Genomic DNA, 19104 nt, shown 5'->3' on the forward strand with positions numbered 1-19104 from the left:
AAATTTGTCATGGCATGTGTTTCAGGAAATGGTGTGCATTGAAGGGCTTTTAGTTGCCTTTCAATCAATTTCAATAATTAAAAAGGGCACTAGCCATTCCAATTTTCAATCGTATGAGCCCTTTTCGAAGTTTCTATGACAACTTCTTCAATACAAAGTGCCCTGGTATAAAGGAAAAAAATAATACATAATACATTGTGCCAACATCGTTCTTATATGCCCCCAGGGCATAACTTAAAACCCTTGCCCTGAGGGTTTTGGGGGAGTGTCCTCCTCAAAACATATTATCTATCTGGAAATCAACTACGCTAAACAAAATGGCTATCTGAAAATTTTGATTGGATGTGTTTGGGGGAATTATGGGCGTGGGGGGCTAGTTGCCCTCCAATCACTTTTGACTATTAAAAAGGGCACTAGCCACTCCTATTTTCAATCGAATGAACCCTTTTTGAAGTTTTTACGACAACTCCTTCGATACGAAGTGCCCTGGCCTAAGAGCACGAAAAAAAATAAAACATTGTGCCCACATCGTTCTTTACTTAAGCAGCTCTATTCCGCTGCCTATGATTAAAAGGGCACTAGCCATTTCTATAAAAACCTTATATGCCCCCAGGGCATAACTGACAGCCCTTGCCCTGAGGGCTTTGGGGAGGGGGTCATCCTCAAAGACCTAATTTCTAGAATTTTCAACTATGTTGAACAAAATGGGTATCTAAAAAGTTTGATTGGATGTGTTTGTGGAAAAGGTGGGTGTAAGAGGGGGTTTAATTGCCCTCCCATTACTTTCGACTACTAAAGAGGGCACTAGCCCTTTGAATTTCCAATGGAATGAGCCCTTTTTGAAGTTTCTACGACAAAGCTTTCTTTAAAAAGTTTATATGCCCCCAGGGTATAACTTACAACCGTGGGGGAGTGTCCTCCTCAAAAACATAATTTCTATCTGGAAATCAACTACGTAGAAAAAAATGACTATCTCAAAATTTTGATTGGATGTGTTTGGGGAAATGGTTGGCGTTGAAGGGGTGTTCATTGCCTTCCAATCACTTTTGACCCTTAAAAAGGGAACTAGAACTCCCGATTTCCAATCAAATGAGCCCCCTTTGAAGTTTATACGACTACCCCTTCCATATGAAGTGCCTCTGGGAAAAAAAAATATTACATAAATGAGAAAACATTGGAGCCGTATGGCCTTTACTAAAGGCAACGCTATAGCGTTGCCTCTGATTTATCTTGTACCAGAAGAAAAATAGTTGAACCTATTTTGATAACTAATCATTTACGGTCCAAGAGGACTTATTTCTACTATTTCTTTGTAGTTTTCAGCTTTAGAAAGTTTTCGCAACCAGAAAAAAGTACAGCATAAGGGTACATTTAATTGTCTATTATAAAATGTTATCAGATTTAGTAGACGTCTGACGGGTTTAATGACGGAGTTTCTTGGAGTCCAACCCTCTGCTGCTTCTCAACTTGCCTTTCTAAAATCAATACATCTTTATCATCTATTTTTTTCTCGAATAACGACTGAAGAGCTTGATCATGAGCTGCGTCTAGATCACTAGAGAGGATTTTTTCACGGCTGCTATTTTGTGCATCGTAATTCTCTTGGCGTTCAACTTGGAGGAAAGGAGAAGAAGTGTTTTCTTTTGAACGTAAACTAGAAGATATCACTTCCTTATGGTAAGGCTGAATCGGAAGATGGTCACCAAAAGCGACGAAGCCCCCATTACCCGTGGAGTACTCCAAAACCCTGAGAGATCCTTGATCATCATAAAATCCATAGCGTCCTTTCACTATACCATATTCATCTCTGGTTTCAACCTATAAAATATTTATGTTCATTAATTTCCTGTTTGAAAGAAGGATAACTAAACAGACATATTTATTCAACAAAAAATAAACATCAACAGTAAAAACAAATACATAATCATTCGGTCAAATAGTCAAAGGCTGTACAGTTGCACCGCTCTAAAAATATGTAACCCTCTACGTCAACAGGCTGGACTTTAGGAATGGGTGTTTCCTTGTATTTTAACCTCAAGCAGCTTAATATTGTGACAATTTTGTGGCAGCATTAGTAATAATTGCTACTTTCACACTTCAAGGTCATAACAGATATTTTACTCATGGCTTGAAAATTCCACAGCGTCGGTCCGTGGACTGAAAATCTTTTCAGCGGGATTCGCTACCACCTTGCAGAAATACGCTAGATTATAACTTGTAACTGATTTAAAAGAGTGAGCTGAGCAGTTCAACTAGCCTACTATTTATATTCTAGAATATTTTAAAAAAATCAATTAAGCTGGTGTTAGGTGTAACAGGAGTATAATACACCTTAAGAATTTATGTTTTCTCTTAAATAATGTAAAAAGAAAAAAAAGAACAAACTGGCTATATTCTTTTATTTACATTGCATCCCCTTTTAATGAATAACTCCACAGTATTTTTTTTCGAACTTGTTTTTAATCTTCTTCCTGCGTTTTATTGGTACTAAAGATTTGAGTTATTTCATTATACGGTGGTAGAATTCTATGGTGTTAACAGTGGTGCTTTATTCTAGATACGCACAAGTAGGTCAGCACAACTATCATAAAATAAATCGACAAATACTGTTTCCATCTCATCTTGGCTGGAGGACCAGAATTAAATTGATAGGAGAAAGCAGTGCCGGTAACATGAAAGAAGTTGTAGTCCTCGGACAAAATACCTATGCTTAACCTGATTTCAAGATTCATGCTTATGCGTAAAACCAAGCCTTATATTTCACCTTTAAGCCTTTTGTAAGCCTATAAGGTTCATATTTGATTAGCATGTTTTCCAATTTTCCTTCCCCTTAACTAACATTTTGTTTATTTTATATCATCATAGGAAAGCTTAAAATAGTTTATGCTTGACGATCTCAGAGACACGAATGTGATCCTACAGTCTTATGGTAGTTTACAAAAAAAACAAGCCGCTCTCTACTTTGGATTCCGAGTCTCAAAAAATGGTATCGAAAGAGCGATTTTTAAGAAAAATGACCGGCGATTTCAAAAGTCAAAAGCAAGTTTCATAGAATTTTGATTTTTATGGGGGTAAATAAACATAGTTTTCTTTCTTTTCTCTGCCTGTTTTTTTCTTTTTTTTTTAAATTCTGTGAAGGGACTTCTTTTTTAGGTAGAGTCAAAACGTGGCTCTTTGTAGATTTGTTAATTTTAGATTTAGGTTTAACCATTAGAAAAATTAAGCAAGCATTTACATTAGAAACATAGATTGGTCGAGATAGAATGGAACATAGGCCAGTAGGGAAGGTCCCTATGGCAATTTATATCGAAGGGGTGGTATTATAAACTTCAGAAAGGGCCAAGTAGTTTCGCGTGCCCTTTTTTAGACTCATAAGTGATCGGAGGCAAACCAGCCCCACCCCTCCCCACACGCCTTTTTCCCAGTTGTATCCGAAAAAAATTGAGACTATTCATTTCGTATTCATTTTGTTCAAGATATTCCAAAGTGCAGGAAACTGTGCTTCCGGGATTGACGAAACTTCCCCCAGTCCCTTGGGCAAGCCTGTAAGTTATGCAAATTGCCCATTTTTCAGAAAAAGGTTTATATGGAAGGAATGGTCTTATAAACTTTGGAGATAATTTCTTAAACCACATTGACCTGACATAACATAAAAAAGAAAAACGAGCAAAAATGGGGGTTTTAAAGGCCAAATGAAAATACTGACATAACACAACTAAGCGTATATTTCGAGGGGACAAACGCCTCTCTTCTTCAGCGCGAAAGGAAAAAATATAATCATTTCCCAAATTTATCAAGGTAAAGACCCTATCCCGATAGGTGAAAACTCTAGTGCTTACATAATTCCTTGTTCGTGTGGTCTTTGGTATATCGGAAGAAATGATCAGTGACTTACGGATAGACTAACTCAGCACTCTACCTCAATTAATAACACACTTAAAAAGCGGAAAAAACAGAAAATTTTGACCCTGCCGTTGCTGAGCACATTTTTGAAAACCCAGACCATACTATTTTGTTTAATCAAGCCTAATTTCACATGACATAGGTATTATCCAGCACTACAGAGAAGCTATTGAAATTTATTTGAAAAAGTTTGACTCTGTCTCACAACTTTATTTTTTAAAACAATAAAAAAAAACTTTAGCGTAAAGAGCGAGGCGTTGAGGAGGGGCAGCCCCTTTCATATACGGAATAGTTTCTGTCCGTTTTAAGTTTTAATGTCACTCCTTACTTTCAGTTAAAAAAAACTTGTTTTTTTTATTTAATTATTAAAAAGGAATCAGCTCACATAGCTCTCTAACTCATTCAATGCTGTTTCGTCATGGTTTGAGTGAATGAATGTTTTTCTATTATTTCTAAGTTATTCGCTAGTATCCGTCGAAGGTGGTTCAATTTTTAATTTCTTTGCAAATCACGGATATTGGTGAATGACTCACTTTTATTGTTGTTAGGTATTTGGTTTTAATTCTTACAATTTTTGGCTTTTATTAAATTTTATTCATCTTTTAAATTTTCGGTTGGTTTTTTCATTTTTTTTTCACATTTACATTGCCGACAATATCGCCCATTGTTAACATATAAAGAATTTTTTTTTATTTAGACAAGAGAGTATAATTGATCCTGTATTTTCATAAAAACTTACAGCATTAATGTGAAACTTAAAGGAAGTGTTAAGAGGGATGCCAAACAAAATCAAAACCCACTTTGTCCTTGCTGGCTGTGAAAAGGAAATATCGACAATATCTACGGAACGGCTGATGGAATTAGGTTGAAACGTTCAAGGTATGCTGATGGGTCATTGAAAAGAGATCGGAGGGCAGCCACAGACCCCCTCCCTCACATCGCTCTTCCGTTCTCATCAACAGTGGTCAAAATTTTGTAATTGTCATTTTGTTCAAACCAGCAAAAGGGTCTTTTAGCTATGCCTCCAGGGAAGAATGTCCCCCACAGGAATGTCCCCCGGGGCAAGGATTATAAATTGTGTGATTTATGAATTGTCTACACCTTATATGAAAATAAACTGGGTATTCAATATTTAATGATATTATTTCCTGAAAACACAGAAATCCAAAATTTCATATCGCTGTAATTTCTATTTTTATTAAATAAAGTTGTAAATATAAAAGAAATATTCGTAACATATTTCGTTAGAGGCTCAGGATCATGCATACTCTCTTTTCCTGATAGCCAGCCTTATGTGTAAACAATATGCAACTTATATAACGTGCAATACTTTCCTCATGGGCTTTGTGGGGTTTTTGTCCTCCTTGGAAGCATAGTTTTTTGACTTTTCAACTATTTTGAACAAGATTGCTATCCTATAGTTTTGATCAGAAGTCTATGGAGAGATTGCACCTAAAAAAGGTATGGAAGGGGACTGGTTGCCCACCGAGCATTTTTTAACTTCTCTTTAACATGCCCTGAGATATTGAATATGCGCCTGTTTGAAAATCTGAATGCACATAGTATCTTTTGATTTAGTTGAGCATGCCGATCAAAATTCCTCGACGGTTTGCTTTTCGAACAAACTCAGAAATAAACATTCCATATATAAGATAGTTCCTGTTCGTTTTAACTTTCAATCACGCTCTTTACTTTCATTGAACCCTTGTTTTTAAGTTTAAATATAAGATCCTAGAGACTATTCATATTGACTAGGAATCCTATTGACTAATTAATGCCTTGATCAACTCTTAATCAATAGCATTTATGTGCATTATAACTTAAGGATTAGAAGCGTGTCCTATAAAATATTTTAAAAGCTGCGTGATAAAAATTCAAGAGTAATTCGAATAATAAGGAAATTAAGCAATCGGAAAATCTTTGACTTATTATTAGACCCGGATACCTGAGCTTTCAAGGTAATTGAAGGCATTCGTCAATAAGCCTTTCTTGTTACAGTTTCTGTCTTATACAGATTTGACCTTCTCCTTCTCTTTTAGGGGGAGGGGTCAAATCAGAAAAAGTGGCTTAAAAAGAATTTCATGGTAAAATGGATATTATAATGAGCGGAGAGGGCAGACCAGATTGACCTACTAATTATGGCTTTGTTCTATTAATGCAAGAAAATGGTTGTCCATTTTTTTCCCCCGCTAGTGTGCGTTTTTCTTACTAATAATTGTTGTGCCTAATTTTAGTTCTACTCAATGGGTATGTCGTCAGTTGAATCTTGGAGATACGTCCCGAAAACTTGCCTTAACATAACTGGTATGAGTTGTCTGCAAGCTAAATATTCTTCATGAAGACAGACAAAAACGATGGGAATTAGGATTAAAACACTGCCCACTATCCGAGTTCAAACATCAAACAGGCTTCATTTTTTCCAGTGATGAATTTTTCTAAAATTATACAAAAGTAGGCACATAGGTTAAGAATTGATTTTGGGGAGTTGGATAAATATTTTTGTTTTCAGAGTCCAGAATTTGAATAAAAGCATAAATATTACAAAAAATAATAGAAAATGCGGGAGAAGTTGGACAAATATATATTTGAGGGCGCTCCTGCACACCTGTCTTTGCATACCACTTCTAATTTAACAGAATATGCGACTATCATTTAGTTTTGGGCTCGGATTGGAAACAATATTAGCGTATTTATATTGAGTTGCATTATATCTGGCTAGTGTGTGTGTTTCTTAAAGCACCAAGGACATCAAAACAGCAACATCATTTCCCCCCTGGCTCCATCTTATCTTTATTCGTACCTTAAAACCAGCATTTTCTATGATTTTTGATTTGGTTGCTGGTTTTCTGTTGAATATTTTGGTGAAAAGCTCTGCGCAAAATCTTTTTGGACAGTGTTTCCATGCTGTACCGTGAAATAAAACCGAAATAGGCAGAAGCTGATCCGCAATTTAACGATGTTTTTCACTTGCAGCCTTTCAAATATAATTCGTATTTTGATTTTCAGAATATCAACCACACGCTATTTCTTGTTTACGCAAATAGAAATTGAAAGAATTGATTTTCTGCTGATTTTTCACACACGTTCCTTATTTTCAAACTTGGCACCAGCTAAGTTTTAAAACAACATAGGAGGTCTATATGGAGGTCTTTTTCATCAAAAATTAACTTTCTGAAATTCCTTAATTTTGTAAGACATGTATGGTTGTGAAAGTTTCCGCTTGACCAATTTTAAAAATAAAATTGCATTTTTACTGTCCTTGCTACTTTATGTGCAGCTTTGAATTACCTGAGTAGAGCACGATAATAAACTAATTTTATTTCTATTGGATCTAATGCTGTTCAAAATTCACAAACCCTGAATGTTCCATCGGCTGATTCAAAGCCAAATGTATAGGATCCATCATCATTTATCGTATTGATTTGTTTTATGATCTCTGTATCCCATGATTGTTGAATAGGTTTTCCCAGGGCATAGCCAATTGCAATTGCTATCTAAAAGAAAAGAAACACTTGAAGAGGGCCTTTGCTTCCATTATAACCTTTTTCTGATCACAATTTATGGAAAGAAACTAACATTGAGACTTTGTTAAGGCATAGGTAAGCAATTCAGTCATAAGCTTATTGTGTTTCTTTCTTCTGTAGACTTTCACCTGCGCCTCTTGTTCTGTATATAGTTTGTTTCTGAAACGATTCCGTTAGTGCGATTGTATGGCTATATCAGTTACCGTACCTTAAGAAGATGACAAGAGGAATTTGAATTCGGAAAAGGCAGTCAACAGCATACAGACTTACCTGCAGTTACCCTTGTTCGATTGACAGGTACTTCTTTGTGATTTTTCAAATTGTCGTTACAGCTAAGTAATCTATTTTCTGTAGAATCTCCTAGCTATCGTATGGTCACGCATATGTGGTGCTACACATATTTTGCCTCTAAATTCACTTACGAGCTACACAAACCAGCGCCTCTATTGTGCTCTAGTTCAAAAGCCAGTGCTCTCAATGTTGTCAATGGTGGGGGGGGGGAGGAGAATTTCCCTCTACATTTTTTTCCCACACCGTCCCTATCGGTTTTGAAAAGGACCGTTTTTTGTGGGGGGGGGGGGGGGTATATTCATTATTAATGCCTTTTCTGGGATTTTCATTAGAAAAATTTTAAAAATGACAAGTCCCCCCCTCCCAACATTCCGACAAATACATTTTCTTTAACCCTCTTCTTCCAATTCACACAAATGAGTTGAATAATAAGAAAGGTATTTACTCTCCTTCTTTTTACGACCAAGAACACACAAAGCATCGGATGCACGCCTGGTCAATACGTTCTCAATCACAAGGAGTGAACTGGTATCATGTACTATAGTTGTCATCAGGAGTGTCACGTTTGTGGGAGATGGAAGCCCCTCTTGCAACGATTTTAGTCAGTCGGTTAAAAAATTTGAGTCAGTAAATAGTGGCCACCATTTTACTGAATAATTTTTTTGTATCAAGGCCAATGGTCTGATGGAAATATATCATGTAAAATTGATGAAGGAAAATCAGTCTCAGTCGATAAAGAAAAAAATAATTCATTTTAATAGCAACGCCATCCAAATCAGTCAGCTAAAATTACAAGCCAATCAGCACAATTCACTCCCCCCCTCCATATATTTTAGCTAGTGACACCTCTCCTCGATACCAGACTAAAATTACTCGTACTTCTTAGCCCCCGCCTGTTATCTCCGTGCACTTCCATCATAGAATAACTATTCTACAGTTGCCGCTAATTTCATGCTTTCTAATTATTTTCTTTGACCTTTATCTTACTCTGCTATAATAATTCAATCCTCCGAAACGCAAAAAAAATTAAAATAAATAAACATTTAAAAACAGATACTATAGATTATATAGTAGGCTACCTGTTTTTTATGATAGTCTAGAATATTCTATAGTATAGAATATTCTAGATTATGTATGCTCTGTAGTTTTGGCAAAATAGATCAAATGTTCCAAAATTCCTTTGTTTCTCCATTATTTTTGTTTGCCATACTTTTCTTTTGACTGCTCAATTTTGGATGTGGGACGATTTTTTCCGAGGGGGATTTTCCACTGGAGAATTTTGCAGGGAGAGACGCCTAGCCATCATACATATACGATCCCTCGTTAACGAATGACTGGTCTTTGCTCAATAAAGATGTACATTCTTTAAGTTTTTAAGCATAAATTGACGCTAGCTTTACTTTGTTTTGAGGTTAAAAAAAAGTCAAATTTTCCAGACAGCCGATATTGCAAAACCCCTTTCAGACTAAGAGATACGGAGTATAACGAGAAAAAAGCGTCAAAAAGAGAAAAAGATATTATTAAAGAAGCAACTTCTTTTTAATGATTATTCTTTCTTTCACCATTTGCATTGTATGTCGTAAATTTAAAGGCCTACCCTCTCCTTAATGTTTTACCTAATGGAGCTTACATTTTCCCTCTGCCCTGATAGTACATTTTTAAAGATTTTACGTACGATCGTTATTTGCATATCTTGAAAAAATTTTGACAACTTGGGAGAATGTCCATTGTAAGACTATTTGAAAATGAGCTATGAGATTTATAGCCAGAATTACGTATCCATGAATTACATCAAGTCTGCTAATCTTAATAGGTGCTATTATTTTATTAGTTTTTCCTGTAGTTTTATAATTTCTCAGACCAGAAGGCAGATGAATAAATATTTTAATAATCCTTTAGTATTCGATATATGTTGAAAAGTTTTACATTGTTCTTAATGATGGTTCAAATGGCATCCCCTGCGTTCCTATAGAGGCCACTAGAGTCTTCTGAAGAATCACTATCAGAGTTTATACCCTAAGTATGCTAGTTTTGACTGTAAGCTGTATATTGATACTTAGAAGAATAAGTCCGTCAAAGCATACTAAGCCCAGAAGAATTGTCCATTAGTCGGAATCCCGTGCGAATGCTGTGTCATTTACTAGGCTGTAATTTCCTCAAGGGGTCCCACTCCTCAAGTGGAAATAGAGTTGACCGCAAGATCCCTAGTCTTGCAGGTACCCCGACAGGATCGAGGCAGCCCTTTGCATCTTTGTCCTTAGATCTGGATCTTTCACCCTGTCGCAGATGTAATCCTATAGACTATCCTCCCGCGATGGTGTTCTGCATCACCATGCAATTTAACCCATTACTGGGAGAAGATTTGTAACTAATGGGACTTGTGGAAAAACCAGTGGGCCCTTTTGAGTGTACACTTGAGGGGCTTTCTTCCTCCTCCGCCTGTATTTATGACCCCGGGTGAGGGTGCCCCAGTTTCTATTACGGACCCCCATGGGCACGGTCCCCCCTTGGTCCGTGCCTCCTATGGAGGTAGCCTACATATCTGTAGGACGTTCCCCTATCACCACCTGGGGACACGCTGACTGGCCTGGGGAGGCCAGGAGCATAAGTTAAGACAATAAAGCCAAAACAATAAAATGAAAGCAGATTTTCAAAATGATGATAGAAATTATGGTACTTAATCTTCATGTTATAGCAACCACACTAAAGAACTGAAGTTAGTCACAGTGAAATATACCCAAATATGACAAAAAAAAAAACAACAACACCTTAGCAACAAAATTATGGATATCATAAGCTTTTGGAAATTCTATACGGTTTTAATCAAGAAGGCACACTTGTGCCTCTTTAAAGAGGCGACCCACCACAATGTTAAGTGATTTCCGGTCCTAGCGCTTGCAGAGAGACGGTGGTGATCGCATTTTGTAGCCTAAACTCAAACTAAGAAACATGCAAAATTTCACCCCCCTCCGACTTATCTTCATGGAGGAAAGTGAGCCGGAAGTTTTGACCCTCCCACCACAGCCCCCCCCCCTTAACGTTGTTCGATCGGGCTGAAATTTAGAGGATAAGCTTTTCTAGGGCCTGGGAGCTTATTCTCAAAATTTCAGCTCAATCCGATCCCTCCTTCCCTGTTTTCCAAAAACCAAATATAGCCAATTAATGTTCATCAAATTATTTTTTTTATCTGACACGCCTACAGGTCACAGTTTGCAACGGATCCGGGTGAATAAGGACTCATTCGAAGCGGAATTCGACCTATTAGAGAGTGGGGAGTTTTCAGACCGAAAAAATTATCCCCCGAATTTACATTTACGAAAAATCTCGTTTTCCTATAAGAGCTCATGTTAATTTTTCCCATCAAAGCCCCCTTTAACGTTGCTCGATTGAGCTGAAATTTAGAGAATAAGCTTTCCTAGGGCCTGGGAGCTTATCCTCAAAATTTCAGTTCAATCCGATCAATCCTCCCCTGTTTTCTAAAAACCAAATATCAAGTTGTTTTTTTTAGCCACGCCTACAGGCCACAGTTGGCAACGGATCCGGGTGAATGAGGACTCATTCGAAGCGGAATCCGACCTGTTAGGGCTACTTCTGATATTTTCAGACCGAAAAAATTATCCCCCGAATTTACATTTACGAAAAACCTTACTTTTTTTAGCCAGGCCTACAGGCCACAGTTGGCAACGGATCCGGGTGAATGAGGACTCATTCGAAGCAGAATTTGACCTGTTAGGGCCTTTTGATATTTTTAGACTGAAAAAATTATCCCCCGAACTTACATTTACGAAAAACCTCGTTTTCCTATAAGAGCCCATGTTAAGTTCTGAAATTCCTAAAAGCATAGTATTACATTATTAAATTAGATAAAACTAGTCCTCTTAACCTGACAAGACCGACTGCAAGCTTCCAAAAACTCCAGCTCTTTCCCAGAAGAGACTTTGACAAAAAAACCGTTGGGTTTTTTTCTGTTCGCCAGCGAATAAAAATGACTGAAGAAGTCTCTGATAGTACAGTGGTCAGTATACCTGTCTGTGAGGCGGAACTCCGGGGTTTGATTCCTCGTCAGAGTAAATTTCTTATATATTGAATTTAAAGCAGTATCTGTTAAATTTAAAGTTAAAAAAAGAAACTCAGTTTTTTTAAAATCCAATCTATTAAATCCTTCGGCTTAACAGGCGTCTCCAGAAGAATATCACAGTCGGCCTTCAGCTTACAGGTAAGTCTCCACTGCTTTGATAACATGCCGTATACCCACATGCTCGAAGAAAAGTTGAAAAAAGAAAGTCTTAATGTGCATTTGATTTGAGTAGGCTATTCAGGAATTAAAAGCCTTAACAAAAGAATCTTCAAAAGCGGGGGGTTTGGGGGGCGGCAGCCCCCCAACTTTAACTCCTGACCCGATCAGCTAACAGTTAGTCAAGCAATAATAAGTTATAAACTGTACAAAAACGTGCAGAAATTATTTGGAGGGGCTGTCCCCTCCTCAACGCCTCGCTCTTTACGCTAAAGTTTGACTTTCTCACAACTCTATTTTTGTTGAACAATAAAAAACTTTAGCGTAAAGAGCGAGGCGTTGAGGAGGGGACAACCCCTTTCATATACGGAATAATTTCTGCTCGTTTTAAGTTTTAATGTCGCGCCTTACTTTCAGTTTAAAGAACTTGTTTTTTTCTTTAAAGGCTGCAAAAGCGGTGGGTTTGGGGGGCGGCCCCCCCCCCCCCCCAACTGTACCTCTAAAGTCCATTACACCTGAAAGTTCGAACTTGTGACTCAGTCTCTTTAACTCTTTAGAATACGTAGTTCTTTTCAAATTTTGTATTAAAACTCGAAGGAATTACTTTCAAGTAAATAATGAAATTCAACTATAAATAAATTAAAACTGTCGGCCTTAGGCGGCTTGGTGCTGCGGTGAGCTGTTAGTAGTAGTAGTAGTATAAGAATGAGTATTTTTTATACAAGTATTAAATTAGGATTGACACAGTCGGACATTGCACAATCCTTAATGAGCCTACAAAAATTGAAGGCAACATACAAGCACAACATGCATCCTTATTCTTATCCAAAGTGACCAAAACTCCAAAAATAACTAACAAACGTGGCAAAGTTTTCACTTTCAGGCTCTGCGGAAAATCAGTGACTTTTTTACATATGATATGACGTGTACGATTTGATAAAGCTTTAAGGTTAATTACTTAAGTAAAACCTTTCATGGTTAGCTGCCTTTTGATTTATATAACTACCGACCCGGTGATTTGACAAAAAAAAACACGTACACATAAGCAGGCATTTAAAACTAAACAAAAAAATGAACTTAATTGCATAGCATTTATCGCATGAATATCAAGTATGTGAAGTTTGGTGAGTTTGTTTTTTGTAATTCATAGGTTTGACAAGGCGACGCAAAGAGACTACAAGATGAATTTAAGATTTTTATGTTCCCTGTGTGCGTATTTGGTATGCTATTTGTCTCCACTTCTGCTGTTTTAATGTTTCAGCGCAGGGCGACAAATAGCACCCGCTACGTAGCTGTGATTAAGGCTTTTTTTGTCTTCCGAACTAGAGCGGTGAAGTTTGATTCGTCTTTCTTTTAAATTGAAAAATACATGTTATTAAAGGTGCTCCATCTTAGCATGAATTGTTATGTCAGTTAATTTTGATCAACTCCCTGAAAATTCGTTTTACTGGTAAAATAGTTCATTTTGACTTCAGCACTGCAAAATTCAGTACGTTATATGATCCTAGTCGTCGTACACGTAAAGGTATTAGTTTTTTTTTCATAGCCCCAAATTCCTTATTAGAAACCTTTATAACCATGCTAAATTTTGCAACATTTGGAACTACACATGCAGTCAAAAGTAGCCTTTTGTCATATGAGGCTCAAAAAGCCCCTTGTTTTTTTTTACGTTATCTTGCACCAATTGCTCCACTTTGGGCTGGCAGCAAATGCTAATCCGTCATGGCCGAAAGGCAGCTAACTTCAGTCCATCGCACTGAAAGGCAGCAATTTTCTTACTCAACTCGAGAGGATTAAAACCTGGCCACAAGTAGGAGGGGGGGGGGACCACTCACAAAATACTTATCAACTAATTTCATCAGAGGAATCAGAAGTATTAAGAGAATATATTAACGAGCTCGACTGGACATTAAATCTGGTTCTAAAAGACAAGATTCTCTTAAATTTGACTCTAATCGAAAAACTTCGACCAGTTACCGTCCAGGCACAAATGACTTGGAACAGGGTCCTTTTAAACATCGAAAATTATATTGTGAAATGTCGAGTGGAGTAATAAATTAAATGCGAGTTGGACAACTAAGGCAAAATAAGAAGTCACTTCACCCTGCATCTCTTCCTCTTGACCAATAGCATTTCCATCAAGGGTTAACTTCACCAGCAGCGATAAAGGCATATCTCAGTGCTTAATAACTCCAAGTTTTTTTTTGTTTTGTTTTTATAACCACCCGATTTTTTTTTCGATTCGTAAAGACGTAAGGAAATTGCATATAAACGACTTTTTCCTGTTTTCTTAAGTTTATTTGTAACTCCCCGCCCCAGCAAAAAAAAAAAAACTGGATATGCCCTTGGGTGTAGTATCAATAAGAGGGGTAGTTGCTTCCCTTGATAGATTTCTCTTTTAGGAAAGAATCTTGTTTAATTATTCAAGCTTTTTTTAATCATGAAGATGACTTTCTAACAAATTAAACGCCTGGATAGAGGGATAACCGTTGAAATATGACTTCAATCATCTCAATAATAATGACGTCAATAAATGATGAAAGAGCATTCTCAATATGCTTCTCTTAAACAGGCTTTCCGCTAAGCAGGTCTAATTAAAAGTGGAATTAACCAAGGGTGAAATGGAGTCAAATTGTTGAGTGTTTTCTTCTTTTGGCCACGTCCTAACACCTATATAATATGTTACTTAGTTAACATTTAAAGCTTATAAAAACAACATCAAGAAAAATACCTTTGCCATCCATGAACGGGAACGCCCGAGGCGCATTTAAAATGTTTCCTCTGAGGGTTAAAATCTGCTCCGGAGAAAAAAGGCATTGAAAGAGATGTCCCTGATATAACTTCAGCAAATCCCATGTAAAGAGAAAAATGAGAGGTACAATAAAACATATGATCACTAGAACTAAAATTGAAAATTGAAACACTCCAAGAATCATTACTCCAAGGAAATTCAACCAAGACAAATGAATATAAAACGTCACAGATTAATACAAACACGTTTGTTTCCCTAGTTGTTTGTATTAATTGAGGCTACCTTAGTCTATAAACTTCCTTGTTGACTACAAGGACTGCAATTTTAAAGCAAATCACCGTAAAAATCACATTTTATTTTGTAAGAATTGATCTAACCCCAAGAAAAATGACTGCTAACACATGTGTGGGGCGATCAGGAGGATTGGGGGTTAGGACCCTAATAAAATTATAGCATTGTAAGCGACAAAGGATTGTAGTTGATTTTGACTAATGAATAGCTTCATCTCGAATGAATATCTGCATCAGAATGTGTAACGTCATTGGCCAAGTCTAATTATAGAATTATTGAAGTTTTTACAAAATAATACGAGAACATCATTCTATAACAGAAATCTACAGCTAAAATTTAACTAAAATTTACAGCAGAAATTTCAGTAAATAAAACATATGTTATTAACCCCCCTTTGATTGTTATGACGTCATTTTAAGTTGAACAGATTAAGTACAGAGAGGAAACTGATAAAACAAAATTAAGTACAGTTTTGAAGTCGTTTTTTTAAACCTATATTTCAAAATCCATTTCAATTCTAAAATAACTAAGGAATTGAAGCCAACATAGATTTTGCTAAAAATTGTTCTTAGGAACAATTTTAGGACTTTTCGGTTAATAAACTATAAGGAAGCACCTTATCAGAGAGGTTAATGATAGGCAGACGATTAATTCCTTTCATAGGCCGATGCAGAAAGGACAATTTGGGTAAAAATAAGTCAAAATATTTGCCTTTTATTTAAATCTTTTCAATGCTAAAAATTCATGGCGCCAGATCGCCAAATTATTAAGGAGATAAAAAGAAACTTTGCGGAGTGGTTGGTACAACAAAGCTATTGGGATAATTTACAAGCACTAGTGCGTTCCTTGGATTGGGAACGAAGTCAGATCATTCACGCAATTAATGTTACTACAACCTTGCGATAACTGATAAAATAAATAATGATAGTGATAATAGCAAGAGGAAACTGGTGATGACAAACAAAAATAGATTATAATAATAAATGAATAATAATAATAAATACTAAAAGACATAAATAATTGAATAATAAATAATAATAGAAATAAATGGATTAAAATAAATAAAAAGTAATCATAATAAATAAAAATAAGTAAATATAATGATATTAAATAAATCTTTGGCTATAGATAATTAAAACTGAATGCATAAATGAATAATATTAACAAAGATTTGATTCAGCCTGCAACATAAGAACAAGAAGATATACTTCAAGGTTTGGAAGACGTGAGCGAAGAAAGTAGTAGTGCCAACCAGATGGATGAAAATATTTTGGATTGTAATTTGGATATTACAGACATAAACGCATACAATAAAAATTGTGAAGACGTGGATCCTATTGATTTTCTTGATTCTTTGGACTGGACGTATGTAAGTAGACAAGGGAGGACCACTTTAAGGCATGATAATGTAAAACGAAAAAGACGCAACTATAGCAGTAGTCCTCAGAAACAGCAATATGAACCACGTAATCATGTCAAACACAGACGACAAGTGAATCCGTCACGTTGTAATGTCTTGGAGGATGTAGAAGAAAGAAGCAAAGACCCGAGGAATGGAAAGGGAAATAGAAACAGAATATATGAAAATGGACGAGAAAGGACCCTTTTGGCACAATGCAGTGCGAGTGATAGTTTTGTCAGGGGAGAATATAGAAACACTTACAGCAGAGCTCATCAACAACATCGACTTGAACCCAGTTACTGTGTTCGTAAGCCACGTTATGAATGACAACGACGTATTAGCCACAACAACCACAACAATGATGGATACTGTTGGCGTGGCTACCGCGAAATACATCATAAGTGTTCTTACGTGAATTTCAGATACAGTCGAAAGGCAAGAACGCCAGAAAACTTCAGAATTGACAAGAATTATAGGTACAGGTCTCCTATTCACAGATTTAGGAGAAATTATTATAACCAGTGGTCTCCTCCGCGTCATGCATGTCGGGAGCAAATCAGAAAAGGAGACATGTGGATGTCTCGAAAGACTTTAGGTATGAAAATAAGGTTATACAAAAAAGACTAAGAGATTACGACGAAAATGGACAGGAAGAAAAAGTATGTAACTATAATACCTATTGAGGTGAACCAAGAATTAAGAAAAGAAGATACGAAGCTGACGAGAAAGAATACGATCATAGAAACTACACAGAAAGTGAAAAGAAATAGTCATAATCCTAGGATGTATAAGGTTACACATCTATTCCCAAGTAATGTCTAAATTTCAGATAACGGGTAAAAGGCAAAATTAAGAAAATGGAAGAGATAATCATCCTGCAGAAGATGAGAGCTGTAGTTTAATCCGAATCATGCCTAATTTTAAGAAAAAGTTGGAGTAGAAAAATAAACAGATTAAAGTTATTGATCGGAAAATGTGCCTAATTCTTCCCAAGGTCTTTAAAGAATCACCGGACTGTATATAGACATCCCTTGTTTTTGGAAATCAATAAAAAAAATTTTTCACAAAATAAGTTTTTTTAGAAAAAAGTAAAGAGCTCCATTAAACCAAAAACGAACAAAAATAGAATAAAATAATCTAACAAGCATGCAACTACCACAAATCAGTATCAATAAATAAATGAAACCCTAAAAACAGAAATTAAAATAAGGCAAACTCAAAACGGGCAGAAATTAATCTGAGTAGGGTTTTAAACCTATGCTTCCTAACAGCCAGAATACAATTTGTACTTTACTGAAACAAATTCAAATGAATTTACTGAAAAAAATGTGCATTGTCAGTTTAATATATATATGCTGATATTTATTCCTTGAAATCTTAATTAGTTTTTAATTTCTTAAAGTCATAAAAGTGAAAACGTGTAAAAGAATTTTTTTGAAAACATTTGAAAGGAAACATTAAAATCAAACTCAAAACGAGCAAAAATTAATCTGAGTAGGGTTCTAAACCCTTTGCTTTCTAAAAGTCAGAATATAATTTGTACTTTACTGAAAAAAATTCAAATGAATTTACTGAAAAAAAAATATGTATTGTCAGTTTAATATACATATGATATTGAGTTTAATCTAAAAGAAATCAAGAAAAAATCTTCTGCCGGTGTTGATTTAATATCTGCTAAACACTTTGAACATTGTAGTAGTCTTTTGTTGCAGCACCTTTCGTTACTTTTTCAAATGTCTATTTCTTCTTGTATTGTGCCTCAACAATTTTGTATAGGCCAGATTAAGCCTATTCCGAAAAAAGTGAAAAAGGATCTCGAAGATTGTCGATCGTATCGGCCGATCGCAAGCACCACTTTTAAAATATTTGAGTCTATTATTCTTAGAGATATTTCCCAAGTGTGTTCTGTGCCTGCGCATCAGTTCGGTTTTCAGAAAGAACTTAGTCGTGAGCATGCTCTTTTTTCCCTCTTTACGGTTCTTGCAGATGTAGAAGGTTCCGGGGATTTTATTGTTCTATGAGCACTGGACATTGCCAGAGCATTTAATTCGTGTATTTTTGACCAGATTTTGGTAGAAGCTCTAAAGAGAGGGGTTGACTTCTCAGTTATAAGGTGTCTTTGATGCATGTATAAACATCTTCTTGCCAAAATTATGCCCGGTTCAGAGCTTTTTAATGAGCTAAAGGGCGTTAGACAAGGAGGTCTCACTTCCCCCGCGCTTTTTAATAATTCAGTCATTCCAGTCAAAAGTTCTATTGAGTCCACCTGCATTTACAGGGGGTTTAGACATCTCTTTACTTACGTATGCTGATGATATCATAAATCTGAGTCGTACTTTTTCTTGTTGTGAGAGCACTTTCTTGAAGTTAAAACTAGAATATCAGCAGATTGGTTTAAGTTTTAATGTGGATAAAACTGTAGCTGTCAGCTTCAACCTCAAAGGATACTCTGATAAATCCCTCCAACCTACTGAAACTTGTATCCCCCTCTCTAAAAGCCTTTTTTTATCTGGGAATGCCCATTGGAAATTCAATTAAGGAAACTATTAAGCTTGCCATTCAAAATCTTGAAAAAAGGCAAGGTTAGCTTATGCGTCACTTGTCTCTAACGTTACACACCTTAGTTGCTTCCAGCTTTCTAAACTTTATAATAGTCTAACTGTGCCTCATCTTCTTGCTCTGTCTCCTATTTGGCAATTTTTTCCTG

The 19104-nt window shown here is 36.1% G+C and overlaps 1 protein-coding gene across 2 annotated transcripts; it reads right to left on the bottom strand.

Annotated features, from left to right (window-relative positions):
- Positions 1 to 1353: 1353 nt before the first annotated feature.
- On the bottom strand, positions 1354 to 14797 carry LOC148956350 (uncharacterized). Of its 2 annotated transcripts, none has more exons than XM_089106562.1 (3): positions 14684 to 14797; positions 7260 to 7397; positions 1354 to 1818 (listed from the first exon to the last, which is right to left on the bottom strand). In XM_089106562.1, exons 1-3 carry the CDS (start codon positions 14717 to 14719, stop codon positions 1402 to 1404), a joined length of 591 nt encoding a protein of 196 aa, XP_088962688.1. In that variant the 5' UTR covers positions 14720 to 14797; the 3' UTR covers positions 1354 to 1401. The 2 variants fall into 2 exon arrangements, with proteins under 2 accessions (XP_088962688.1, XP_088962766.1); XM_089106640.1 differs by lacking the exon at positions 14684 to 14797 and adding an exon at positions 12751 to 12890.
- Positions 14798 to 19104: the final 4307 nt, after the last annotated feature.

The sequence above is a fragment of the Artemia sp. Qi Xiang Cuo genome, chromosome 1 (assembly GCF_049724085.1).
Source record: "Artemia sp. Qi Xiang Cuo chromosome 1, ASM4972408v1, whole genome shotgun sequence".
Lineage (NCBI taxonomy): Eukaryota > Metazoa > Arthropoda > Branchiopoda > Anostraca > Artemiidae > Artemia > Artemia sp. Qi Xiang Cuo.

Excerpts from the sequence above, each read along its gene's own strand:
- LOC148956350 (XM_089106562.1), bottom strand. The coding sequence starts at position 14,719 with ATGCGCCTCGGGCGTTCCCGTTCATGGATGGCAAAG. Across the intron at positions 7,398-14,683 it reads CCCGTTCATGGATGGCAAAG|ATAGCAATTGCAATTGGCTA; the intron begins GTATTTTTCTTG and ends CTTTTCTTTTAG. Across the intron at positions 1,819-7,259 it reads CAGCCGATGGAACATTCAGG|GTTGAAACCAGAGATGAATA; the intron begins GTTTGTGAATTT and ends AATATTTTATAG.